General features: G+C 38.5%; 1 protein-coding gene across 6 annotated transcripts in view; it reads left to right on the top strand.

The window, feature by feature from the left end:
* LOC129192313 (ryanodine receptor 3-like) overlaps positions 1-15,004 on the top strand; it is a 159,920-nt gene that overhangs the window by 38,212 nt on the left and 106,704 nt on the right. For 4 of the 6 annotated variants that reach the window (XM_054796207.1, XM_054796203.1, XM_054796204.1 and 1 more), the window contains exon 6: positions 14,918-14,932. The exons of the other annotated variants lie outside the window; for them this stretch is intronic. In XM_054796207.1, the coding sequence (XP_054652182.1) occupies positions 14,918-14,932 (15 nt within the window). The remainder of the gene's footprint in view (positions 1-14,917; positions 14,933-15,004) is intronic. 6 annotated transcript variants of the gene reach the window in all.

Raw genomic sequence — 15,004 nt, 5'->3', positions numbered from 1 at the left:
CGTCCCCATTCAAACCATTTCAATCCGCCATTTGCAAAGACAGTCAAAACACTGATCAAAACAACAGTCAAAACACTGAAAACACTTTTTTTCCACATTCTCATTGAAACAATAGAAATAATACTGCTAAAACAGTCAAAACATTACAACCTTAGCTCACACGTCCCCATTCAAACCATTTAAATCCGCCATTTGCAAAGACAGTCAAAACACTGAAAACACTTTTTTTACCATAGTCTCATTGAAACAATACAAGTAATACTGCTAAAACAGTCAAAACATTACAACCTTAGCTCACACGTCCCCATTCAAACCATTTCAATCAGCCAATTGCAAAGACAGTCAAAACACTGATCAAAACAACAGTCAAAACACTGAAAACACTTTTTTTCCACATTCTCATTGAAACAATAGAAATAATACTGCTAAAACAGTCAAAACATTACAACCTTAGATACCAGTCTTTCTACTACAGCTATTTTGTTAAAAATTATATTTTTTAAGAAAATGCCATGATTACCTGTCAGCCGTCCATCCACCAACCTTGTTTCTTCAATAGCAAAGTACAAATGACACATCTAGGCCACTCCCTCATGCATCTAGACCACTCCCCCCAGCCAGCTGATACAATTACTGTTGAAAAATCACAGCTATCAGCTTGACCCCTTGGCGTTAAAACAGACTTTATACATGAAAGCAAATAAAGGTGATATAGAGAGTCAGAGTCAGGAAGCTGTAAAAAACATGAAACCTTGGGACAACTATCTTATCACCCCCCATGACTTATCAACTGTGGATCATTACAATCATCTCTAAGTACCCAAATACAAGAATGTACTATATTCTCTTTATTTCCTTAGTTCCAAACGCGTACCAGTATACTGCAAGTACCCAAATACAAGAATGTACTATATCCTTTATTTACAACACAGTAGCAGTATACTGCAAGTACCCAAATACAAGAATGTACTATATTCTATTTATTTATTTATTTCCAAACGTAGTACCAGTATACTGCAAGTACCCAAATACAAGAATGTACTATATTCTATTTATTTATTTATTTCCAAATGCAGTACCAGTATACTGCAAGTACCCAAATACAAGAATGTACTATATTCTTTATTTCCAAATGCAGTACCAGTATACTGCAAGTACCCAAATACAAGAATGTACTATATTCTTTATTTCCAAATGCAGTACCAGTATACTGCAAGCACCCAAATACAAGAATGTACTATATTCTTTATTTCCAAATGCAGTACCAGTATACTGCAAGCACCCAAATACAAGAATGTACTATATTCTATTTATTTATTTATTTTGAAACGCATCAGGCTTTGCCCCCTTTACCTAGTCTTTGTGAAGCTTTGATCAACAGGGCTCCTCTTGGAACTTCTTCTCCTGGCTTGTTTGTCATGAATGAACACCCTGACTCGGGTCCATTTGGTGTGACTTCTCTCGGGAGTCCATCCTGGCCGCATCTCCATTTGGTCTGCTTTCTTATGTTAAAATGTTTTGCATCTCAGCATGATGTATTGGACTTGTAGAGCTTTCCTCACACAGCCATGCTATCCCTGCAGCGTCTTATCTTTTAATCAGCACTCTAGTGTTATGAAGGACTAAAGGAAGGTAGACTTGCAACCATTTGGGCTCTGTTAATAAAAATAAAAAGTCTAGAACATACTGTATAAAGGTGATCTAAAACAATAGATAGTGACTTTGTTAGGTATGTGTCCTTCTGAAAGCCTTTCCTACAAAGGAGTGTCTTGATTGAAAAGTGTGAATGTTGGTCATCAGCAAACCTGATTGTCCTGATGCATACATTTGACATTACAGGGCCAATTCCTCCCCCTAAAGTGGATGCAAATACTGTACATACTGTATGTTGGCTAACAGAAAGACACGCATATACTGTTTACATATGACCAATATTATATTTATTATCACTATGTATATATTGTTAGAGGTTGTTATTATTGTTATTCATTGTCTAGTTGTCCAGATATGATGTTTTGTATGAGTTCTATTTATTATTTTCATTGTGTCCTTTTTAATCACAGTTAATTAGTACATATGTGTACTATTCATTTTGACTTCTCTTTTACTTCTTTCTTCATTTTTTCTTTTTATTACAGTTACAACACGGCGTTCAAGGGGTTGGTAATGACACAATATATGCATGCTACCCGTGCATTCTGTATGAAATCCTACAGAAGTACTGATATGATGCTACTTCAGTTACACATTTGACGAATACATCACTAGCAGCAACTTTAAAGGTTCTTTCAGTTAGATATGCGTATGTGCCTGATAGGACAGGATGCTCCATTTGTTGTATAATGTATAATCATGCCATTCACTCAGAAGGGGTCGTAAGCACAATACGCTTTTTTTATTTATTTAATTTCCAAACACATTGCCGGTATACTGTAAGCATTCAAATACTAAAGCAGAGACATTATTTGATTAAAAAAACAAACCAACAAACATGCCCTGACTTGTCTCCAGGACATGGGGGGGGGGGCCTCAGGAGGCAGGCTATGCTTCCTCAATCTCCACCCCCTTTCGACAGATACCCGAAAAACCATCCGCTGTACTCACGACATTCTACAACCATTTGGGCTCTGTTAATAAAAATAAAAAGTCTAGAACATACTGTATAAAGGTGATCTAAAACAATAGATAGTGACTTTGTTAGGTATGTGTCCTTCTGAAAGCCTTTCCTACAAAGGAGTGTCTTGATTGAAAAGTGTGAGTGTTGGTCATTAGCAAACCTGATTGTCCTGATGCATACATTTGACATTACAGGGCCAATTCCTCCCCCTAAAGTGGATGCAAATACTGTACATACTGTATGTTGGCTAACAGAAAGACACGCATATACTGTTTACATATGACCAATATTATATTTATTATCACTATGTATATATTGCGCTTAATGCACCCGGAAAGATTGGTTAGAGGTTGTTATTATTGTTATTCATTGTCTAGTTGTGCAGATATGATGTTTTGTATGAGTTCTATTAATTATTTTCATTGTGTCCTTTTTAATCACAGTTAATTAGTACATATGTGTACTATTCATTTTGACTTCTCTTTTACTTCTTTCTTCATTTTTTCTTTTTATTACAGTTACAACACGGCGTTCAAGGGGTTGGTAATGACACAATATATGCATGCTACCCGTGCATTCTGTATGAAATCCTACAGAAGTACTGATTTTTTTATTTATTTAATTTCCAAACACATCGCCGGTATACTGTAAGCATTCAAATACTAAAGCAGAGACATTATTTGATTAAAAAACCAAACCAACAAACATGCCCTGACTTGTCTCCAGGACATGGGGGGCCTCAGGAGGCAGGCTATGCTTCCTCAATCTCCACCCCCTTTCGACAGATACCCGAAAAACCATCCGCTGTACCCACGACATTCTACTGTCATCTGGAACTTGATTGAGAGAAGGAGACTCTTTTTCCCCCAACCCCTATTTAATTCAACATGGCGCAGCAGAGGTCTTCAGGTAATATTCACCCTTTACTGATTACCACAAACCCATCATCCATCATTGGAGAACATTCCTATCATAAGAAAGTCCTATGTAAAACACTATTGTCTAAACATTGACTAATATTTGTTTTTAAAAGTGTTCATTAGATATAGAATATCATGTGTAGATATATATGTACTGTATGATATAGATTTCCTTTTCATCTCTGACATTATCTTAAAATATGCTTGATACTACTGTATTGCCGGGCAAATTCGTAAGACCACTGGTAAACAACAGATGCATCACCCATAGCAAAACATACTTTCTCATCAATACAGTTAATCTTGTTGTTTGTTTTATTTCTAATGTCATTATTTTCTTTATAATCATACAGGAATCATCAAGGATCCACACAATAAGACGGCTGAATGCACCAACCTCGACAATGTCCCTACAACTTGGGGTTATGCCGACAATGAATCGACCTACGTGCCCGTTTATCGGCACGACGACGTAACCCCGTCTGAAGACGTTGGAAGGGCGACAAGATTCACTGCAAACATCATCACCCTCTTCCAAACCTTACTGAAAAAATGTTTGAATCAGGTAGCGTGGGAAATAGCACGATCTGAATGCAACGGCTGCATCATAGAACATCCAAGCCAGTTGCAGCATTCCTGTCTAAATGAACGAGGAAGAGTCATTTACATCAACCACTACAGCAGGGTAGTTGACAGCGTTTTCCGTCCTACCCTGACAACCGCACTTCAGCAGCTGTCATGTGTAGAACCAGGATACGTTGTTATAAGTACAGAGAGACTTCTTGGTGCTGCCGAAGTAATAATACACGACCTGATGGAGAAAGCATGCTTTGGTCGCACTCAGGACGACGATGAGGAGCAAGGAAACGAGCCCTCACCTACAAAAATATCCATGGCTTTCTTGACATGGTTACACTAAAAACCATGTGTCTTCTTTTGTTTTTATTAACTTTTATATCTCTTTTATACAAAAATGGACATTTTTATATGTAGGATTACCTCACTTATGTACTTCAAATGACAAATTTATTCCTTTGTTTTATCCTGTCACGGTTAGGTACTGCAATGGGGGGCGCTACTGCTCCAACAGCCTGTTTCCCGCCCCCACTTCCTGCTCAGCCATGGCTGCTAATTGTCCATTGTTTTTCCGAGACTGCGTACACGCGTGCGTTCCTGTGCTTTCCCCTTTTGTTTCTTTTTTCCTGGCTCAAACAACAATTGTTAAGAATATAGATTTTTTTTTCTGCGTGCTTGCGTGTGTACAGTTTTTGCTGGTTGGTGTTGTTATATTTTTGGGTGAAAAAGCGTCATTTACATCCAAGGATGGAGACCACCTTTAACCGTCAATAAAAGAGTTCTTTAAAAACTATGCCTCTATTTCCTCATTCGCTTTTCAATAAGCACAATCTTCCAACAACACGTCTTCATTGCATTATGAACACGAACATTTGTAGAGTGACGACGAGCGTCGGACAGTACAGTGACATAAAAGGCTTTGCAGAAGTATGAAAGAAAGTGTGAAACTAACGTTTGCCTTCCTTACTGTGTTACCAGTGCTAACCAGGCTACATAGAAAATCAATACAAATAAGTAATTACATTTCTCAATCAAAAACTATCACATACAACTGCAGAATGAACTTGATCGGTACGTGAAATCATTTGCTGCTCAAATCTGAACGTAAAGAATGAGAAGTGCTGTATGCCACCTTATCCACAGAGATGAATACATCAACTGTTGGCAACTTGGATTGCATAAAAAAAGAAAAGTTTAAAAACCTTGTCACTGTTTTCTGACCCATTATTAAAATGTAATGTGCACTTTTTTATTATGTACTGCTTTTTAGGATGTGTGAGTCCTGCTTTCAGTGCATCACAATTATTGAAATTCACTGACCTGCTACAACTCCTATCCAAACTACCCTCTACTACTACAATATTTTTTTCTCAATGGCGAAATAAGAGGGAACAATTGTACTTGAAATATTTGCATGCAAAAACAACACAAAACCTTGTGTGACACAATAATACCACTGATGTACCTTTATTTATCATATTTAAATGTTTATAATGTCTTTTCAATAGTTGTAGAGTAATTGCACCTTTTAAGTCTTCATCAAAATTATTCCATAGATCCGTACCTCTCCGTGTGACACATTGACTCTTAAGGGTTGTACGTGTACACTGTACTTTCAGACTTTGTGTTCACCTTAAGCTATATTTCTCATTTCTATTGGCAGACAATTGTTGGATGTTACTGTGGGGCTGGTTCTTTTTAGTTTTGTATATTACTAACAACGTTTTTAATTTCAAGTCCTCAGTTTTAAAGTGTTAAATTTTAAGAACAGTGCGTTGGTACGGTCGGGCTAACCGACATTGTGCACAACTTGTCACGGGGTGGCATACAGCACTTCTCATTCCTTCCGTTCAGATTTGAGCAGCAAATGATTTCACGTACCGATCAAGTTCATTCTGCAGTTGTATGTGATAGTTTTTGATTGAGAAATGTAATTACTTATTTGTATTGGTTTTCTATGTAGCCTGGTTAGCATTGGTAACACAGTAAGGAAGGCAAACGTTAGTTTCACACTTTCTTTCATACTTCTGCAAAGCCTTTTATGTCACTGTACTGTCCGACGCTCGTCGTCACTCTACAAATGTTCGTGTTCATAATGCAATGAAGACGTGTTGTTGGAAGATTGTGCTTATTGAAAAGCGAATGAGGAAATAGAGGCATAGTTTTTAAAGAACTCTTTTATTGACGGTTAAAGGTGGTCTCCATCCTTGGATGTAAATGACGCTTTTTCACCCAAAAATATAACAACACCAACCAGCAAAAACTGTACACACGCAAGCACGCAGAAAAAAAAATCTATATTCTTAACAATTGTTGTTTGAGCCAGGAAAAAAGAAACAAAAGGGGAAAGCACAGGAACGCACGCGTGTACGCAGTCTCGGAAAAACAATGGACAATTAGCAGCCATGGCTGAGCAGGAAGTGGGGGCGGGAAACAGGCTGTTGGAGCAGTAGCGCCCCCCATTGCAGTACCTAACCGTGACAGGATAAAACAAAGGAATAAATTTGTCATTTGAAGTACATAAGTGAGGTAATCCTACATATAAAAATGTCCATTTTTGTATAAAAGAGATATAAAAGTTAATAAAAACAAAAGAAGACACATGGTTTTTAGTGTAACCATGTCAAGAAAGCCATGGATATTTTTGTAGGTGAGGGCTCGTTTCCTTGCTCCTCATCGTCGTCCTGAGTGCGACCAAAGCATGCTTTCTCCATCAGGTCGTGTATTATTACTTCGGCAGCACCAAGAAGTCTCTCTGTACTTATAACAACGTATCCTGGTTCTACACATGACAGCTGCTGAAGTGCGGTTGTCAGGGTAGGACGGAAAACGCTGTCAACTACCCTGCTGTAGTGGTTGATGTAAATGACTCTTCCTCGTTCATTTAGACAGGAATGCTGCAACTGGCTTGGATGTTCTATGATGCAGCCGTTGCATTCAGATCGTGCTATTTCCCACGCTACCTGATTCAAACATTTTTTCAGTAAGGTTTGGAAGAGGGTGATGATGTTTGCAGTGAATCTTGTCGCCCTTCCAACGTCTTCAGACGGGGTTACGTCGTCGTGCCGATAAACGGGCACGTAGGTCGATTCATTGTCGGCATAACCCCAAGTTGTAGGGACATTGTCGAGGTTGGTGCATTCAGCCGTCTTATTGTGTGGATCCTTGATGATTCCTGTATGATTATAAAGAAAATAATGACATTAGAAATAAAACAAACAACAAGATTAACTGTATTGATGAGAAAGTATGTTTTGCTATGGGTGATGCATCTGTTGTTTACCAGTGGTCTTACGAATTTGCCCGGCAATACAGTAGTATCAAGCATATTTTAAGATAATGTCAGAGATGAAAAGGAAATCTATATCATACAGTACATATATATCTACACATGATATTCTATATCTAATGAACACTTTTAAAAACAAATATTAGTCAATGTTTAGACAATAGTGTTTTACATAGGACTTTCTTATGATAGGAATGTTCTCCAATGATGGATGATGGGTTTGTGGTAATCAGTAAAGGGTGAATATTACCTGAAGACCTCTGCTGCGCCATGTTGAATTAAATAGGGGTTGGGGGAAAAAGAGTCTCCTTCTCTCAATCAAGTTCCAGATGACAGTAGAATGTCGTGGGTACAGCGGATGGTTTTTCGGGTATCTGTCGAAAGGGGGTGGAGATTGAGGAAGCATAGCCTGCCTCCTGAGGCCCCCCATGTCCTGGAGACAAGTCAGGGCATGTTTGTTGGTTTGGTTTTTTAATCAAATAATGTCTCTGCTTTAGTATTTGAATGCTTACAGTATACCGGCGATGTGTTTGGAAATTAAATAAATAAAAAAATCAGTACTTCTGTAGGATTTCATACAGAATGCACGGGTAGCATGCATATATTGTGTCATTACCAACCCCTTGAACGCCGTGTTGTAACTGTAATAAAAAGAAAAAATGAAGAAAGAAGTAAAAGAGAAGTCAAAATGAATAGTACACATATGTACTAATTAACTGTGATTAAAAAGGACACAATGAAAATAATTAATAGAACTCATACAAAACATCATATCTGCACAACTAGACAATGAATAACAATAATAACAACCTCTAACCAATCTTTCCGGGTGCATTAAGCGCAATATATACATAGTGATAATAAATATAATATTGGTCATATGTAAACAGTATATGCGTGTCTTTCTGTTAGCCAACATACAGTATGTACAGTATTTGCATCCACTTTAGGGGGAGGAATTGGCCCTGTAATGTCAAATGTATGCATCAGGACAATCAGGTTTGCTAATGACCAACACTCACACTTTTCAATCAAGACACTCCTTTGTAGGAAAGGCTTTCAGAAGGACACATACCTAACAAAGTCACTATCTATTGTTTTAGATCACCTTTATACAGTATGTTCTAGACTTTTTATTTTTATTAACAGAGCCCAAATGGTTGTAGAATGTCGTGAGTACAGCGGATGGTTTTTCGGGTATCTGTCGAAAGGGGGTGGAGATTGAGGAAGCATAGCCTGCCTCCTGAGGCCCCCCCCCCCATGTCCTGGAGACAAGTCAGGGCATGTTTGTTGGTTTGTTTTTTTAATCAAATAATGTCTCTGCTTTAGTATTTGAATGCTTACAGTATACCGGCAATGTGTTTGGAAATTAAATAAATAAAAAAAGCGTATTGTGCTTACGACCCCTTCTGAGTGAATGGCATGATTATACATTATACAACAAATGGAGCATCCTGTCCTATCAGGCACATACGCATATCTAACTGAAAGAACCTTTAAAGTTGCTGCTAGTGATGTATTCGTCAAATGTGTAACTGAAGTAGCATCATATCAGTACTTCTGTAGGATTTCATACAGAATGCACGGGTAGCATGCATATATTGTGTCATTACCAACCCCTTGAACGCCGTGTTGTAACTGTAATAAAAAGAAAAAATGAAGAAAGAAGTAAAAGAGAAGTCAAAATGAATAGTACACATATGTACTAATTAACTGTGATTAAAAAGGACACAATGAAAATAATAAATAGAACTCATACAAAACATCATATCTGGACAACTAGACAATGAATAACAATAATAACAACCTCTAACAATATATACATAGTGATAATAAATATAATATTGGTCATATGTAAACAGTATATGCGTGTCTTTCTGTTAGCCAACATACAGTATGTACAGTATTTGCATCCACTTTAGGGGGAGGAATTGGCCCTGTAATGTCAAATGTATGCATCAGGACAATCAGGTTTGCTGATGACCAACATTCACACTTTTCAATCAAGACACTCCTTTGTAGGAAAGGCTTTCAGAAGGACACATACCTAACAAAGTCACTATCTATTGTTTTAGATCACCTTTATACAGTATGTTCTAGACTTTTTATTTTTATTAACAGAGCCCAAATGGTTGCAAGTCTACCTTCCTTTAGTCCTTCATAACACTAGAGTGCTGATTAAAAGATAAGACGCTGCAGGGATAGCATGGCTGTGTGAGGAAAGCTCTACAAGTCCAATACATCATGCTGAGATGCAAAACATTTTAACATAAGAAAGCAGACCAAATGGAGATGCGGCCAGGATGGACTCCCGAGAGAAGTCACACCAAATGGACCCGAGTCAGGGTGTTCATTCATGACAAACAAGCCAGGAGAAGAAGTTCCAAGAGGAGCCCTGTTGATCAAAGCTTCACAAAGACTAGGTAAAGGGGGCAAAGCCTGATGCGTTTCAAAATAAATAAATAAATAGAATATAGTACATTCTTGTATTTGGGTGCTTGCAGTATACTGGTACTGCATTTGGAAATAAAGAATATAGTACATTCTTGTATTTGGGTGCTTGCAGTATACTGGTACTGCATTTGGAAATAAAGAATATAGTACATTCTTGTATTTGGGTACTTGCAGTATACTGGTACTGCATTTGGAAATAAAGAATATAGTACATTCTTGTATTTGGGTACTTGCAGTATACTGGTACTGCATTTGGAAATAAATAAATAAATAGAATATAGTACATTCTTGTATTTGGGTACTTGCAGTATACTGGTACTACGTTTGGAAATAAATAAATAAATAGAATATAGTACATTCTTGTATTTGGGTACTTGCAGTATACTGCTACTGTGTTGTAAATAAAGGATATAGTACATTCTTGTATTTGGGTACTTGCAGTATACTGGTACGCGTTTGGAACTAAGGAAATAAATAGAATATAGTACATTCTTGTATTTGGGTACTTAGAGATGATTGTAATGATCCACAGTTGATAAGTCATGGGGGGTGATAAGATAGTTGTCCCAAGGTTTCATGTTTTTTACAGCTTCCTGACTCTGACTCTCTATATCACCTTTATTTGCTTTCATGTATAAAGTCTGTTTTAACGCCAAGGGGTCAAGCTGATAGCTGTGATTTTTCAACAGTAATTGTATCAGCTGGCTGGGGGGAGTGGTCTAGATGCATGAGGGAGTGGCCTAGATGTGTCATTTGTACTTTGCTATTGAAGAAACAAGGTTGGTGGATGGACGGCTGACAGGTAATCATGGCATTTTCTTAAAAAATATAATTTTTAACAAAATAGCTGTAGTAGAAAGACTGGTATCTAAGGTTGTAATGTTTTGACTGTTTTAGCAGTATTATTTCTATTGTTTCAATGAGAATGTGGAAAAAAAGTGTTTTCAGTGTTTTGACTGTTGTTTTGATCAGTGTTTTGACTGTCTTTGCAATTGGCTGATTGAAATGGTTTGAATGGGGACGTGTGAGCTAAGGTTGTAATGTTTTGACTGTTTTAGCAGTATTACTTGTATTGTTTCAATGAGACTATGGTAAAAAAAGTGTTTTCAGTGTTTTGACTGTCTTTGCAAATGGCGGATTTAAATGGTTTGAATGGGGACGTGTGAGCTAAGGTTGTAATGTTTTGACTGTTTTAGCAGTATTATTTCTATTGTTTCAATGAGAATGTGGAAAAAAAGTGTTTTCAGTGTTTTGACTGTTGTTTTGATCAGTGTTTTGACTGTCTTTGCAAATGGCGGATTGAAATGGTTTGAATGGGGACGTGTGAGCTAAGGATGCAATGCTTTGACTGTTTTAGCAGTATTATTTCTATTGTTTCAATGAGAATGTGGAAAAAAAGTGTTTTCAGTGTTTTGACTGTTGTTTTGATCAGTGTTTTGACTGTCTTTGCAAATGGCGGATTGAAATGGTTTGAATGGGGACGTGTGAGCTAAGGATGCAATGCTTTGACTGTTTTAGCAGTATTATTTCTATTGTTTCAATGAGAATGTGGAAAAAAAGTGTTTTCAGTGTTTTGACTGTTGTTTTGATCAGTGTTTTGACTGTCTTTGCAAATGGCGGATTGAAATGGTTTGAATGGGGACGTGTGAGCTAAGGATGCAATGCTTTGACTGTTTTAGCAGTATTATTTCTATTGTTTCAATGAGAAAACTACATGTTTGAGACACAACCTGACACACAGACAGGCCGGCGGGGGCGGTATTGGGGGCCCCAGTCACACATGCTGAGACACACCCAGATAAGGCCGGAGGATGTCTTGGGGGTGGTGGGGGTGGAGGGGGGGGTCGTTAGGAAAGGAGGGGTATGGGAATGGGGGCTTCCCCCACACGCAGCCGGAAGAAAACACAGTCACGTGGGAATGATTTTATGATTGTTTGTTTGTTTTATGACTTCCGCATGTCCGCTTCCTGATGCTTTGACCCCTGACACATAGGTGTGAAACTTCTTTCATGGTTTATGGCTTCCAGATGTCCGTTTATGACTTCCGCATGCCCGCTTCCTGATGCTTTGATGTTTTATTGTTTTATTGCTTTATTGGTATGCCATAAACTTTTATTGTTTTATTGGTATGCCATAAAATTTTATTGCCCTGTCATAAACATGTCACGTAGGTGTGAAAACGTTTTGATCTTCGTCACATAGGTGTGAAAACGCTTTGATGTTGGGGGGTGGGGGGTGGGGGGAGGGGCATGTCATAAACTTTTATGACAGGGGGTCATAAATCAATCAAGACATGTCATAAATACCTTTTTGACACAAAGTGGATTTTATTACTCTCTCATATTTAATTGTCTATGCTTTCACAATAGTTTTACTGTATGTTTTATTTATGGTGGGTGGGTGTGTTGTTTGGGTAGGAGCGCATGTGTATACATTACTGATCAGTGTTTTTGATGATAACAGGTTCACATTGACATGATAGAGCCGATCTGAAAGTTTATACAGCAGTCCCGTTGGCAGATAATCAATTCATGTTGTATTTTTATTCACTTTAGGAAGAGGCCTCATTCCGATAGTGATATTCAATTCTATGCGATTTTTTTTTCTTTTCACTGCTCTGACCCATGAAGGTAAAACTGCACTTTTTTGGAAATTTTGCCCATCATCCACAATCCTTATGTGAGACATGAGCACACGTCTTACTCTTTTCTGAGTGTTCCGAAGATATAGAAACAGCTAAAAAGAGGCATGTAATTAATGCACACTAATGGGCATTTTCATGATAACATGTAATATTTTGGTCATTTTAAGCATTACCGGAACGTCCTTCCTGGGCACACTGATTTCACATAGCAACATAGAAACTAATGCTACACCTCGCGTTAACTTTTCCAAACTCAAAAACACAGCAGCCGTGGCGGCAGCTCCACTATGTAGTGTTACCTTTGGGTAGTGTCCTGAGGTTGATGTGTGAGCGAGGCCGTGACGCACTGCAGCCAAGTGTGTGGTGAAGCTAGTCGCTAGCTGGCAGCTGGCACTAGCTGGTGTGTTGTGGCGAGATGTCACTACGCCAGCAGGGTAGTCTTTCAGCATAGCAGTGTTAATAACCGTAATAATAACAATGTCATTATAGCTTGGGTAATACTAATATGCAGGTCACATTATGTAAACGGAGTGTTGTTGGTGTTTTTTTGGAGTTTTTTTCAGAAGGCTTTATGTGCGGAATAGGAGCGTCCTATTACATGCATTCTTAGCTGCCTCTTTATAGCGTTTTTTAGAAAGCACATGTTCATGTCCCACATGAGGATTATGGATGATGGGCAAATTTCCAAAAAATGGTGTCACTTGGGAAGAAAAAGAACTTGGAACAGTTTTATGTACTGTAGTTGTAAATAACATAGCTACTGGTAATTTTTTGGAAGCTTGGTTGTTATTTGTGCTGTGTTATTCAGTGCTTTCTTTCCACCATGCATTCTGTTATCAAAGTTGTCTGCCTCTTCTTCATTTTTTGTCTTTACTGAAATGTCAAGGGGAAGCGGCATTAAAGAGAAGCTGGAGGTTGAATATGTCTCGGTTGAGACGCTGAAATCAATACGATTTCGAACAGATGGACTTATCAATAGAGTCCAGCTGACGCAAATTGCTAGTGTGTTTTAGCCAGGAGACACATAGGGAACCAACATGAACCGCAAAGATAACACACCAATGGTAGTGCATGCCAACTTCACAGAGCCTGATATCCAGCAGCTGGATGAGATCAGTCCATCAAAGAGACAGCACTACCCTGGAGATATCTAATGTTCACCGTCTTTGCTCTATTTGTGGCTCCTTCCAGACCACAGCCGTTTGGCTCAAAATGCAAACAGCTGCAGGGCAGCTACACCTTGAAGAGGTGGTCTGCCAAATGTCACAGCTTTAAATTAATATTTCTCTTATGGTCACTAGCTGCATGACATCATACTGTAGACCATCCACCTCCGATTCTGCTATAGCTGAAAATCTTTATGTTTCAATTAGCCAGGTGTGATGCATTTCCTCATTTCAGCAATTGCTGAAGCAGGTTCTTACTGATGCGAGCCCCGATCGCTCTCACTGTGCTCCATCTGTATAGCTGACTGCCTCGCAGTTGGTACAGGAGACTAAGGTTTATTGGTTGTGGGGATTGCAGCTGCATGTGCCTCAGTGCATTAAGCTCAGTATACCTCAGCCAGCAGCTGTAGCAGTAGCCAACAGCACATGAGAAGCCGAGAAGTCTGCTGCAGTCTGCACGGCAACTGCATCAAATCACAGGCTGGCTGTCGTCCTGGTAGCCAGTGGAGGTGCATATATATATACAGAACAGAATGAGTCAGATGGTGCATAGTGGAAATGCTTTCAACAAACACTTCCATGATTTATTTCCACTACAGTATATGGACAAAAGTAATGGGAAACCCTCTTTAAGCAATTAAGTGCTCTTTTAGCTGTAGGGTTGTCTGCCCAGATTTGTTAGATGTTTTAGACAATTCCATGCTTTGTGGGAACAGTTTAAGGAAGGACCTTTCTGTTCTTGCATGACTGTACTCCAGTGCACAAATCAGATGATATGCCTAAATGCTTTTAGTGTGGAAAATCTGAGAGCCCCATCAAACATCCTTGGGATGAGCAAGAGCAGATATTATGAGCCAGACCTTGTCGATCTCTGACCTCACAAATTCCCACACACAATTTCTACAGTCAGACACTCTAAAATATTGTGGGAAATAGAAGTTGTTAACGCTGCAAAAGGGAAGGGGGGTCAAATGCATATTTTCTTCCATTCTTTGTCCATATAGTGTAAGAAACAACACATTGCTAACATAGTTAACATTTGGAGTTTCATAGCATTACGTTATGGTTTTAGTTTGACAATCATTTTTTTGTGATGTGGTGCACATGGTATTATGCAATACCATTCAGCGTTTTCTTATTCATTCTCTAACATTTACTGACTGACAGCAATAAGTATATTGGTCATTTGTACCAAACAAGACAACACTTAGAATAATGAAAACACTCTTGTCTTACCTTAATGCTTCCTAGAGGCTCATAAGGAAGGTGAGTAACATAGGTCTGCTGAACAAAAAGCAGCAACACTTCTCATCTCCACCGGTGGAGATATCAGCCGTG

This window comes from Dunckerocampus dactyliophorus, chromosome 13, assembly GCF_027744805.1.
Source record: "Dunckerocampus dactyliophorus isolate RoL2022-P2 chromosome 13, RoL_Ddac_1.1, whole genome shotgun sequence".
NCBI lineage: Eukaryota > Metazoa > Chordata > Actinopteri > Syngnathiformes > Syngnathidae > Dunckerocampus > Dunckerocampus dactyliophorus.
Note: the sequence above shows the minus strand (reverse complement) of the source record. Positions and strands in the feature narration are given on the sequence as shown.